A 13,889-nucleotide genomic window follows, 5' to 3' on the forward strand; every position below is an offset into this window, starting at 1 on the left:
TATTTATGTAAAAAAAAGAATCAGGAAATCTAAATAACACTGTTCCATACATTTTTACAAATACAACTGTATAAAAAAATGGATATAAAATAGCTTAACTATTGCATATACCCCTCCCACTGACTACAGACATTAGCTGCCAATTTTTTCTATAAAGATTTTTTTGATGATAGATCTAAAAAATTTGCAATGAGAAAACTCAAATTCTGAAAACATTTCTTAAAACATATTTCAAAAATGTGATCTTGAATTTCAATAAATAGGCCCTAATTCTACAATATATTCCCTGTTTTAAGTTTCCTGCCCTGCCCCAAGACTATAATAGGAAAATGTAATAAAAAAATGAAAATGGGAAAATATTGCAAAAATAATAAAAATTGCATTTCAATGTACTGCTCTTCATTAGACTGTTATTGCACAGCAAATTTTAATTGTACATAGCTTACAAGACGTGCTTAAAGGTGAAGCAAATTTCTTCAGTATGAAGTTTTATTACATACACCGCGCACTGGTGCATACTATAAATTGTGCATTGTTTCTTCCACTGGAGGAAGTGGTGGCTTAACATTTTCTGGGTTTGCAAAAGCTATATTAAATTTGTTCAAAGGAAAATTTGTTACTGCAAAGGAATAACTAAGCTTGAAATAATAGCATGACTTTATTTCTTATATGAAATCCATTTGTATTAGGGATGCACTGAATCCACTATTTTGGATTCGGCCGAACACCAGAATCCTTATTGAAAGATTCGGTCGAATAGCGAACCGAATCAGAATCCTAATTTGCATATGTAAATAAGGGGTGGGAAGGGACAAAACATTTTTTACTTCCTTGTTTTGTGACAAAAAGTCACATGATTTCCCTCCCACCCCTAATTTGCATTTGCATCGGTGCATCCCTAATTTGTATAAAAATATTTCAGTGATTTCAGAGAGTCGTTTAACACCATTTCTAATCCCCGTTTATAAATATTTATTTCTCAAGTTATTCATGACGCTTACGCAGAATGAACAAAAATTCTAATTTTTGCTCTATGTCTTAAGGTCTAGTTGCTTCCATCATATAAATGACTTACGGCAATGGCCATTTGTTCTGTTCCTCCAGTCGATGCAGACTCCACTGGAAGTACACAGGGATGCATAGACCTCGAAACTGGCACATTCCACTGTCGTATTTTTAACTCGACATGCATCAAAAACACATCCATCATAGTAAGGCTTTGGAGGAATTATTTTATGGCATTCAGCAAAGACTCTAAAGAAAAATAAATAAAATACAATAACGGAGGTTTGCTAAGCAAAGCATGCCTTGATTGTACAATTGGGCTCATTTACTAACTGTGTGCAAATCTGTCATGAGAAGAATGAAAGAATCAGCTTTCTTCATTGCCTAATTTTCCCTAACTGTCTGAATGTAGATTAGCACTTACTAATTGCTTCTTGGATTGGTGCTGCCCAAGTGCAAATATACCCACTGTTGGTTAACAAACTAGGTGTTTTCAGGAACGATGCATTGTTCCATAACATAACAACAATTAAATAAACATATAAGATATAATAATTATTACATCATTTTGATGCAATCAAGTAAGTAATTCTACTTACTCGCTTAAAATGACATCACAAAGAGGTGAAGGTGGACAGGTTGGTGGCACTGGAGTTGGTTTAGGTGTTGGCTTTGGAAGGTTGCAGTATGGTTTCTCAGTCACATTCACCTTCCACTCATCAGCCATTTGGCTGCAGTCTTGCACAATCTTGCCACCTGGCAATCTGCATTCATCCCTCTGATTGTTGGAGCAAGTGCCTAGGTGGGACCAATTGAAATCGGTCATTTATCATAATGAAAACAATTACAATGAAAACATCATTTATAATAGTGTCATGGTACAATGATCTATATTTTAATCTAAGCTTTTCTATAATTCATACATACTGAATTTAATTATTTACTATGATCTTAATGATCTCATGATCTTAATGAATATTTAAGAAACAAATAATTGCAGGCAAAAGATTGGAGCAGCTTACCACATTGGCCTTCTGTATTGTCACCAAACTTGCTGTACGGAAGTTTAATTAAAAAGATCAGTCCACTAAATGAGATATAAGCCCCGATTTCAGGAATTTCCACAATCATTTTTATACCAACACTGGTAACAGCAATACCATCTGTGGTGAATCCTGGAGTTGTCCAGACTTTGTTGAATCTAATCTGTTGGCAAAAAGTCAGTTATACACGTAAATGTGTTTTCTACTGGTGAGCAAAAAGAATCAACAAAGATATTTATTGGCCATTGATAAACAATTAATGAACAAGAACCCTTGCTAATCATAGAAAATGTTTATGAAGTTAATAAAAATTATTTAATTAAAAATGTTTTGTTATTTTTTTAAATACAATTTCTTTTATTCCTGTAAAATAGTGGGAGTAATGCAGGACTGGGCCAATCTGACCAGATGGCTTACCCCATCACCCATGAGCACGCAAGCGCCATTATGGAGGGGGGAAGGGAGAGGAGAGAGAGAGGGAGAGGGAGGTAGCGGCGAGCGTCAGAGGGGAGGGAGGTAGGAAGGGGAGAGTGACAGAGGAGGGGGGCAAGAGGGGAGTGAATCTGGACTAGGAGTAGGCAGAAGACCCTTGAACAGGCACCTGCCTAGTGCCCCCACATCGTTGTGCCATAGGTAGGTGTCTCTTCTGCCTATCCCTAGTTGTGGCTCTGGAGTAATGTTAAGCAAGAAGTGGGTCTGGACTGGTGGGTTCCGTGAGAGTCAGGGCCCACAGGGTTTTTGCCCAGAGTCCAGCCGGCCCAGTCTGACCCTGAGATGAAAATTTTTTTATTGAAACATGCTTAACATGTCACAGTGAAGCAAATATTTTTCATAAATGGCATGTTCTTCAGCTTTGTGTCAGATACCAGAGGATAGTTACTGGACCCTTGAGCTCACAAAATCTTCAAAAGATGACCAGCTCTGTGAATATATTTGAAAATTGTCCATCCGTTAGAACCCCCACCAACCTGTCTAAATTTCCAAGCTTCAAAGTTATTTTTGGGCCCGCTGTCTCTATGATAAAGCCCTTTTCAGATAAATTTATAAATCCTGTTCCAGAAATAATTTTGAACAGGCTCATCATCAAGTTTAATCAACCTTTAATTTTATCACAGAAATCATATCAAAAAATGTAACAGTAATAAAAAAGAATTAAGCCAAATGTTGACAGCACTTACCATATTTTTCATCTTTCCTTCAAACATCTGACGTGTCAGCAACACCTCATTGCTTTTATAGTATATAATAATAGACTGTGGGCAGGACAATCCATCTGAAGCATCACAGAAATAGTTATCAACTAAGACTTGGAAGTTATCATACTTTGGTGTGATCTGTTGCACAAGGACATAGGTGCAGTTATCTAGGAATGTGTAGTAGATTCCATCAAAGGTGACATAATGAGGGTCTCCCCATCCACTGCAGACACCTGGAAGAGACATATTCAAAAGGTAAAAATGACCATAAGGAGACTTTACACGTAAGATCTTTCAAGATCATTTTTCTTTAGTACCACTGTTGATTATGGGGGTTGTATTTAAAATGTATATGTACTTTTGCATATCTGGGTCCACTTTGGTTTTGAGTATAGTTATTACACCTGACACTGAACTGGGTACAGGTTTACTACACAAGACACTACCTGCTAGCCAATGGCAGGTGGGTCTTTGAGTGCTATCAGGGTTGTTTATTAAATCTAAGTTATCCTGCTTTAGCATTTATTGCACTTACATTGACAATCATAATGGAAGCAGCAGCCATCTTCACTGTAGACTTTGATTGGTGGGAAACCATTAGCACAGGTGAGCTCTTTCACTTCTGGGCATTTGACGGAATCATAAGTTATGACATTGTTCCCTAGACATTTGGCTGTTGTACAATTTCCAATCTTCCAGGATTCATTAGGCTGTAATAGGAGAAGTATTGGCCATGACTAAATAATATATATTTATAGCAAAATTAAACAACTACTTCTTATATATTTAATATGAGCTGTAGTTATAAGAAAAACCTTGACTTACACATTTTTTGCCTGTGATGCTTAAACAAAAAACATATAGATTACAAAATTTCCATAAAATTGCCAGATTTCACTTTCAACACTTAAAGGAGAACTAAATGCTAAAAAAATGGCTAGAAATTGCATATTTTATACAGGAATGGGACCTATTATCCAGAATGCTTGGGGCCTGGGTTTTCCATAAAGATGGATCTCCATACATATTTTACTTAAAATTAATGTAAATATTAAATGAACCCAATAGGATTACTTTACTTTATCTTTATTACTTTACCTCTAATAAAGATTAATTATATTTGCTAGGTACTCTTATTATTACAGAGAAAAAGAAAATCAATACAGAAAAAGAAATCAATTCGCAAAATTAATTGTGATGCAAGCGACACATATGCGTGACTATTTGGTCCAAATGCATTAAAGTCATTGAGCGCCTGAATAATTTTGAAGCGCGACAAATTTGACTTGCTTCAATTTTGATATGCGGCTGATTTTTCGCCAGCGAATTATCGACGCAGTTTCGCAAATTCATTTGCTTGCAATGAAATTCACAGTGAATTCATGTCTGGCAAATTATTTTGCCCATCACTAAAAATCAATTTTAAAAATCTTAATTATTTGATTGAAACGGAATCAGTGGGGAATGGCCTTCCTGTAATTTGGAACTTTCTGGATAACGAGTTTCCATGTAATGGATTCCTTACCTGTATACTGAACTGAGTAAACTAGCCTAAAGGTTCAGCATTTCTATAACAGTAATGTACCATGTACTTCAATGTTTTCACAGGAGTTTTCCATCTTGGATTTTGTTAGGAGTATCTGTGACACGCACATGCTCAGAGTGCTTTTAGCTACTTATGAGAAGTTAAGCTTAGGGGGTTGTGGCAAATCACCAAGCCAAAATTGAGGTTTTTCTGTCAAAGAAGCTGAAGTTACTGGACTGATTATTACATTTTGATGCCATGTAATAAGAATCTGAATTAATTATTAATCTGTCTTGTATTGTGACACATTTATATTATGTATATATATATATATATATATATTATTCTGTATCGTATGCATCGTTACCTAAGCTCAGTAGCACAGAGCATGTGCAGTGAATCAGCAGAAACGAAGATGGGGAGCTACTGGGGTATCTTTGGAGACACAGATCTTTACTGTGGTTCCCTAGGGCTGGTACAGAAGCCCAAAACACAATGTACAACATTTTGCCTTACTTCATTAGTTAAGCTTTAGTTCTCTTTTAACATGGCCAATTACCTGTTTATCAGGCAGACAACCATAAGCAATTGTATTTGTTGTAGAACTTGTTGGGGTAGTTGTAATAGTTATTGTTGGGGTAGTTGTTGTTGGAGTAGTTGTAATAGTTGTTGTTGGGGTAGTTGTTGTTGGAGTAGTTGTAATAGTTGTTGTTGGGGTAGTTGTCGTAGGTGTTGTTGAACATGGTCCCTGAAATATTTCAGCTTCACATAAGTCATTACAGACCGCATAAAAAGAACAGCCCGCATGATCTTCCTTTTTGTATATAAGATCACCTGGGGGAAAAAAACATTTAAAATAATTGAAATGAATGCTTGTTTTTATCCGCAAACACAAATATGAATCTGCAGCAGCAAAGATAACATAGCACTATCAGTGGAAGAAGGAGAGTCTAGAAGGAGACCTGACTTATAGAGCAGTGATGCTGCTAGAGAAGGTGGACATGCCTTACATTTCCCTTTACATTCTCTACTCTAGGCTGGGCATAATCTAATTGGATAGTTATAGGCTAATGGGCAGTAACGGAAAGCATCCCTCACTGCCAGGACAATTTCATATGCGTATTTCCAATGTGCTGAATGACAACTCTTATAATCCCTCTGCGAGAGGTGTGCAAACTTTTATCTTCAGCATCATTTGAAAGGAATGTCCAACCTACTAAATGGCATCTCCTAATATTCCCTGAAAAGAATGCAGAGCCTACTGAACTACATCTTTCATTCACAGCATAGGAGGCTTCTGCTAATATGAAGTGCAGTTTAGCAGCTAGAGAGCTACAGTCATGTATGATTTATATATATATATATATATATATATATATATATATATATATATATATATATATATATATATAAAGTCAACTACAAGAGGTCCTCTGCACTCAACCCATTATCAATATATTTAAGACAGAGACATTTTGTGCATACTGCTACTAAAAAATGCCTTACCCTTTAAACAAAACAGGGATTGTTTGTCCATATATTGCAATATATTTAAGCTGGCCAACTACATCAAAGTCATCCCATATCTGGCCAGTCCTACGCTTAATTTTCATCTGATTCATTAAGAATTCTATTGCTTAATTATACATTTTCCAAAGGGACTAAGTTTTACCTGCAACTTACTCGCTGCTTTCAAAGTAAAACTCCCAAACTTGGCTGCCCTTTTATTAGACACCAGTGGGATCACCTGACTATAGCTGGGAAGGGTGGGAGCTACAACATGGAGCTGGTTTGTGGTCACACCCTCATTGCACCCCCGCCTAATGGTTTTAAAAAATGAGCACAACTTTCCCTTGTTTGTTATATATATATATATATATATATATATATATATATATATATATATATATATATATATATATATATATATATATATATAAACATTTACCTGCTTGACAGTACAGAACTCCATTCCCACTCCCGCAGGTATTACATTCTTTCAAGGACCCCCCAGTCCTTCAGAAACAACTAAAACTTTGAGCCACACACTATTCAATGCCTCTCTATGTGGGCAGAGCCATATCTTCTGTATAGACAACTGAGGTTCTGTGTCTAGGATGGCAGCTTTAAAGGATTGAACTATATATAAAAAATATATATTGCCCACATTTATATATACATATAAAACACTTAAAAACGCAATAGAATTGTTTGCCATGAGCAAGGATTTTTTTCTAATTGGAACACTATGGGGATGGCCTTTCCTGATTACTGAGCTTCTGGAAAAAAAAGTGTGTATGTATATGTGTGTACTGTATGGGGCAAACTTATCCATGGTCAAAGTGAAAATTCAAATTGAAAAAATTCGAATTTTGTGTCCTTTAACTAGGGAATAGTCCAAATTCAATTTGAATAAAAAATTAAAATTAGAATTTGAAAAAAAATCAACTTCGACCATCCGCCATCTAAAACCTGCCGAATTGCTGTTTTAGCCTACGGGGACCTCCTAGAACCTATTTGGAGTCAATTGGGGAACAACTTTGAATCGTACAATTCGAATGCGATATTACTACGATTGGTATGATTTGAATTCGATCGAATATGGCCCTATTTGATCGGAAATGGACCTATTCGGCCAAAAAAAAACCTTTTAATTTCAGTTAGTCTTTTTAAATTGAATTTCCAAGTTTTTCAAATTTGAAATTTGACCCTTGATAAATCTACCCTATGTGTGTGGTTGTGTGTGTGTGTGTGTATATATAAAGTTGACAACATACATTTTGTTTAAAACAAAGGATACATTATTATAACACCCCAAACCACCTTCCCAAGTGCCTATGAATTAAAACATTCTTCACTGAAAACATTTGTCTAACTATATGATTATTGATTAAAATAAGAAATCTTAAAACATACCTGGTGCATAGAAAACATGATCAACGTAGCAGAAGCAATGAGTAGTTGAGCTTGGAGTTGTAGTTTTTGTCGTGGTTGAAGTGATAATTGATGTTGAACTAGATGGAGTAGTGGTGGAAGGACATTGCATGTCACAGCATTTAACCCTAATCTCATAGTTTAAGCAAATGGGTGGTTCCTGATTTTTATTATGACATATCAGACCAAAAGATACATTGCATTGGATATCCTGACCTAGTTCCTCGAGTGGGAAATCAGGATATTTTTTAGCTCTGCATTCTATTTCTTCTGAGTTTTTACAGATAGAATATCCTTTTGCTCTAAGGTTCTCATAAGTCTCAAACTCTCCACCGTCATATTTTGATTCAGGATAGCTTTTATCAAACCAAGGCGACCACTCACATTTCTGTTCACAGATTGTTGTTGTGACTGTATGGGTAGTGGGAGAAGTTGTAGTTGTCGAAGTTGAAATAGGTGTCGTTGTTATGGTTGAACAATGACTATAATCATCACAACAAAGTAATTTCACTTGGTAGTTAAGACATTCTTTAAAATCACCTTTTTGCTCTTCATTTTTGCACACAAGACCGGTTGTTACATTACACTGCACAGCCTGATCAATATTATGAATTGTCTTTTCAGGGAATTTTTCTGCCCTACACTGAATATCAGCTGGCTCCTTACAAACGTTTATTCCTGCTGCACTAATTTTTTCATAGGTTTCAAAATCTCCTTCACCCTTCCCCAAACCTGGTGCATGGGCATCAATCCAATTAGTCCATTTGCACATGGGTTCACAGTGTGTTGCAGTTGGTGTTTCAGTTGTGGTTATTTTTTCAGTTGTTGTTAGAGTTGTAGTTTCAGTTGTTGTTGGAGTTGTAGTTTCAGTTGTAGTTTCTGTTGTTGTTGGAGTTGTAGTTTCAGTTGTTGTTGTAGTTTCTGTTGTTGTTGTTGTTGGAGATGTAGTTTCAGTTGTAGTTTCTGTTGTTGAAGTTGTAGTTTCAGTTGTAGTTTCTGTTGTTGTTGTAGTTTCTATTGTTGTTGGAGTTGTAATTTCAGTTGTAGTTTCTGTTGTTGGAGTTGTAGTTTCAGTTGTTGTTGGAGTTGTAGTGGTAGTTGCAGTTGATATGAAATCACAACCCCTTATTTCACAGCATTTGACACTAATCTCATAGTTGTAGCAAATAGGTGGCAGTTGATCCCTATTGTAGCATTTCAATCCAAAGGACGCATTGCACTGAACATTCTGCTCTAATTCATTTAGTGAAATTTCAGGGAATCTTTTAGCTCTGCATTTTATTTCTTCTGGGTAATTACAGATAGTTAGTCCTTTAGCTCTAATGTTGTCATATGTCTCAAAATCTCCACTGTCCCGTTCTGATGCAGGATAATTCGTATCTATCCAATCAGACCACTCACAGTACTTCTGAACACAGATTGTTGATGCTACAAAATTAGACAAAGAAAAACATTAACTTAAGACATTACCATACCAATAAATATGTATATCATGCTACGGTTACTGGTTTTACTAAGAAACATTCTTGAAAGGATAAGCACACTATTAACCATGTATTTGATTGATATTGTAACATTGTGAGCTCCAGTTCAGCATCAGGATCAATAACTCCTTTTTGAGGACATTTTCTGAAAGACGAGATTTTGTGGATCAAAAAATTTATGACAGGAGTATCTCTGCAGTCTAAAGAAAATGCGAGGATAAGAATAGTAGTAAGAGGGAATTCAATGTAGAGCATTTATTGAAATATATGGCTTTCTAAAAGGATTTCTTAATGCAATCATTATTTCAGGTTTTCAATTGTTTTAAGACCTTGTGAGCACAATCTATTACATCAATAGTCATATTTGAAAGGATTTAAATGACTATGCATTTGATGTGATAAATGACTTGTTTAGCTTTTTAGTTCACCTAGAGCAGGGTTCGCCAACCTATGAGTTTAATCAAAAGAGTTGGGAAGCAACACAAGTATGGAAAAAAGTTCCTGGGGATGCCAAATTAGGTCTATGATGGGATGTTTGGTAACCACCAATGTGGACTGGCAGCCTACAAGAGTAGTTATTTGGCAGTAGAGCTGGTTCTTATGATACCATAACTTCCTTACGAGCCTGGATTTCACTTAATAGAATGTAATTATTTGTGACTTACTACTAGTCGTCGGAGTAGTAGTAACAGTAGTGATTGGTGTGGTGGTAAAAACAAATGTCGTTGTAGGAGTTGTTGGGGGGCACATAGTATCTCTCAGGATTGTTCCATTTTCCTTACAAATGGCACTACGACATGCGCCAGTGTTATCCCGTGTGTAATAAATCACATCATTGTAATTGTATTTGATGCCGTTGTACATACAGTAGCAAGCTGTGAAGAAAAGGGCAAAACAGAAGAGAACATGAATCAGCAAATGGACTGATGGTGCAGGGCTTGGAGTGACTGAATATTTAGAGTCATGGGTGCCCACAAAAAATTGAAGATGAACCTATTCATGACAATGCAGAAGATTAAGGCTTGCCTTGGGATGGGAAGTATAAAAAATCTATCTTGTTTGATTGAGATTAAATTTACAAATAGTGATGGGCGAATTTGCGCCGTTTCGCAGAAAAATTAGCGAGTTTCCAGTGAAATATTTGCGAAACGGCGCCAGCATCTCGTTTTTGATGCCGGCGTCCACTTTTGGCGAAAATGCGCCGGTGTCAAAAAAACGGCGTCCATTTTTTTAAGCCAACGAATTTTCGCCAGCAAATCTTCGTGCCCGTTTAACGCTGCAAATTTGCGCCTGGCGAATAAATCCGCCCATCACTATTTACAAACAATTTCTTGGAACTAGCTGGAGAAGTCAGAGTGGGGCAACTGCCCCCTTCTGCAGACACCCATGTTTAGAGTACTTGTCATACTTAGAGGAGATCATAAAAGATATATAGAGAACAAAAACTGCTCCAAAATCCAATTAAAATGTAGTTACTGTAGATTTATAAGCAAAGTCAAAAATAAAATCACCATGGACGTCGCCATCAAGAGATGTGCATTGTTTCTTTCCAAGCTTACCTGATTTATCATATTTGCATTCAATAATGGAAGACATGCTGCATACACTGTAGAAAGAAACAAATATGCTTTCAGAATGGAACACACTACTGAATAACATGTTTTAATCTGTACCTTTCAAATAGTAAGTGGGTATTTAGAAATTTCCAAAGAACTCCTAAAGAAGCCTTACCAGGTGTGGCAATTTTTCTTTCTGGGAAGGGGGGTTCTTGGTGGGTAGTGATTTCCTTCATCATCATAGCAACCACACTGGGCTACACATGCCATTGTGTCCTCATCAAAAACAGGCTTTTCTGCTGGGCAGTTAGGATAGCATCCTAATTCAAGATAAAAGAAATGTAACTCAACATTTAGGAGCCAATTTACTAACATTCTAATTTTTTTCATGAATCAAATTAGTTCTCTGAAATTTTAAGTTTTATATTTCTTTAAAACTCTATGGGGGTATTTACTAAAACTAAATTAAAATTTTTAATAGAATTAAATTTGACATAACTCCCATGCACAAATTGCTGTAATTTATTAAAAAGTTTGGTGGGGAAAAATCAGTGCTGCAAAAATCTTGACAAAATTGTGCGACTTTTTTGAATTTCAAGCTCAAATTGTGCAACTTTTTTGATTGGTGCCCGATAACGTTGACTCTCTCTTTCGTATTATCAAACGAAAACCAATGCAGATCAAGATGGCAAGAAACATCTTTAAAGTGTACATGACTTCAACAGGTTTTAGCTGGAGTATTTTCGGATTTGGATTTTTAGCAGATTTAGCAGGGGTATAATAAATCGAAAAATTTGAGGTTGTTTCTCCTTAAAAAATTTGACCAGAAAAATTCAAGATTTAATATATAGGCCCCTAAAATATGTGATTTATTAAGTGTATAAACCATGAAAAATATTTTCCAAGTAACAGTAGTCAAGGTCCTTTTGGGTTCTTTCTGCACCACGCCCCTAGGCTTGATACAAGTAGAAGCACCAGCACGATTGACTTTATATGACTTAAAGGAGTCTCTGTCTGCCACATCTTTTGAAATGCAGGCGAGTATCATGGTTATGTAGATAGCCTGTCCGTTAATTTGTTTGGATGTGGGTGACCATTGTTGGGGTATAGACCTAGCTGAGTGTAAATGATGTATGCCTTACATTTACCTGTATATCTTAGGGCTGGCTTATGCCTGACATTAAAGAGAGTATAGCTTAGCCATGTCTGGACACAATAGAGAGGGAAAGGGGGGCATACTCCTCTGAGCCTTCATTAAGGGGGCTATTTATCAAAGTTCAAGTTTTAGAGGTATTTGAGGTTTTTTTATACAAGTGTTTTCTAATTTATGAAAAAACTTGAATGTAAAAAACTCGAATCAGTGAATTCGGATGAAGAACCCAAAAACTCGAGTTTTTGCCGAACAAAACTTGAATCTCTCAAATTCATCTTCAAACAGTTAAATGGACCACTGGCAATGACCTTTACATGTTTTAGCTGGAGTATTTTTGCATTCATTCAGATTCTGGTTATAATAAATCTTGGAAAATGTTTTTTTTTTTAGAAGGGTATTATTTGACTGAGAAATACCCTTGAAAACTCAAATTTTAGGGGGTAAAAATCAAGTCGACCTTTGATAAATAACCGCCTAAGTGTATTGTTTTTTTTTTGTTTCTTTGGTACCAACAGATATGATTGGTGGAAAGGAGCAGTTATACTAGGATACTAGCATATATTACTAGCTATATACTACAGTAGATGTGGTACATGATGGTCAGTGGGTGGTGCTGCATGATTATGTTTGAAGTGTTTTAATCTGTATTTGTTGTTCTATTTATTGGCTAATAAAGTATGTCTTTGTCTTTTATTACGCTTACCTGTGGTATGACCTTGTTTAATGGAAGTAGTCTTTGGGCTTATTGGACCTTTTTTTTTTGCCAGTTTAGACTTTTTAGGGGGATATTTACTAAAATCCGAATTTATCTCATATTTTATTAATAAAAAAAAAAACACGACCAACTCCCATGCTGATTTTAGCTTATTTATTAAAAAAAAAACCTCTGTTTTATTGTATTACGGAAAAACTCGATAAAATCAAGCAACCCAAATCGCTAGAATTTTTCTGTCCTTTTTCCCCAAATCGCTCACATTTTGGAATCTTTGCCCAAAAACCCAGAAAAAGTGGGATTTTTGGGCTAAACCCAGTGCAGACCACTAAAACTTCAAATTGAGAAACTGTAGATGCCTCTACCATTGACTTATACAGGACCTCAACAGGTCTGAGATGGCAGATTCTCAGATTCTGGCTTTTTTTTCAACAAAAAATTCTAGTTAAAAGCCCAAACAGATAAATTTGAGGTTTAGTTAATGACCCCCTTCAAGTTTTCAAATCTTTAAGGCATCGTTCTGCATTTTTTTTTTCATTCATACTTGTTATATTCGGATTGTTTAATACATGATATGGCATTCATGGTTTTAGAGAAAATTCGTTTGAGTGAGTGTGCCAGTAAGGCTCGCAGTTAGCTGAACTTATCTATAAACCTCTCTTACCTTCCAGACCTGGTAGATCATAAAGGCATTTCCCAGTGGGGTTTCTACAGGTCTTTAGGCAGCTGTGCTCGCATGGCTTGTAATGCCATTCACATTCACCTTCTGGGTTGTAGTAATCACAGAAAATAGCTAAACACAAAAGATTTTACAGTTATATTGATTACAATTGAAATAATGAAACATTTATATGAATATGAATATCGGTTGTATCCTGTTGTCGTAAGGCAAGAATGAAAATGAAATTTCTATTAGGAAACAATAGTAACAAAATTATACTATATAAGGGATATGAAGGCATTTAACCATCCCTACTTTGAGGAAGTATAAGAAGTCCCTGTTTCCTATCATATACAAGAGGAGGAAGCAAATGGTTCTGACTTCATTCTATAGATGGGGTGGATGCTGCTGGAGAGCATGAGGAAAGAGGCCTCAATAAAAGCCTGAGGTGGAGAAAGGACCCAAGACTGGAGAAGAGTTAACCCTAAGGTACACAAAGCCTTAGTGAAATGAGGTATTAGGGACCCTATAACGTAAAGACAATTGCATGTTGCTCCCATTAGGACATGTCTGGTCATGTGCTTTCAGAAGGAGCCAGTGCTACACTATGGAATTGCTTT

General features: G+C 36.1%; 1 protein-coding gene across 1 annotated transcript in view; it reads right to left on the bottom strand.

Moving 5' to 3' along the window:
• Positions 1–13,889, bottom strand: part of LOC108713473 — a 152,950-nt gene that overhangs the window by 24,466 nt on the left and 114,595 nt on the right. The window contains exons 99-109 of the mRNA XM_041589615.1: positions 13,273–13,401; positions 10,919–11,063; positions 10,747–10,793; positions 9,853–10,062; positions 7,686–9,131; positions 5,329–5,603; positions 3,780–3,954; positions 3,227–3,477; positions 2,028–2,211; positions 1,605–1,803; positions 1,076–1,254 (exon numbers count right to left, since the gene is read on the bottom strand). Of these exons, the coding sequence (XP_041445549.1) occupies positions 1,076–1,254; positions 1,605–1,803; positions 2,028–2,211; positions 3,227–3,477; positions 3,780–3,954; positions 5,329–5,603; positions 7,686–9,131; positions 9,853–10,062; positions 10,747–10,793; positions 10,919–11,063; positions 13,273–13,401 (3,240 nt within the window). The remainder of the gene's footprint in view (positions 1–1,075; positions 1,255–1,604; positions 1,804–2,027; positions 2,212–3,226; positions 3,478–3,779; positions 3,955–5,328; positions 5,604–7,685; positions 9,132–9,852; positions 10,063–10,746; positions 10,794–10,918; positions 11,064–13,272; positions 13,402–13,889) is intronic.

The sequence above is a fragment of the Xenopus laevis genome, chromosome 4L (genome assembly GCF_017654675.1).
Source record: "Xenopus laevis strain J_2021 chromosome 4L, Xenopus_laevis_v10.1, whole genome shotgun sequence".
Classification (NCBI taxonomy): domain Eukaryota; kingdom Metazoa; phylum Chordata; class Amphibia; order Anura; family Pipidae; genus Xenopus; species Xenopus laevis.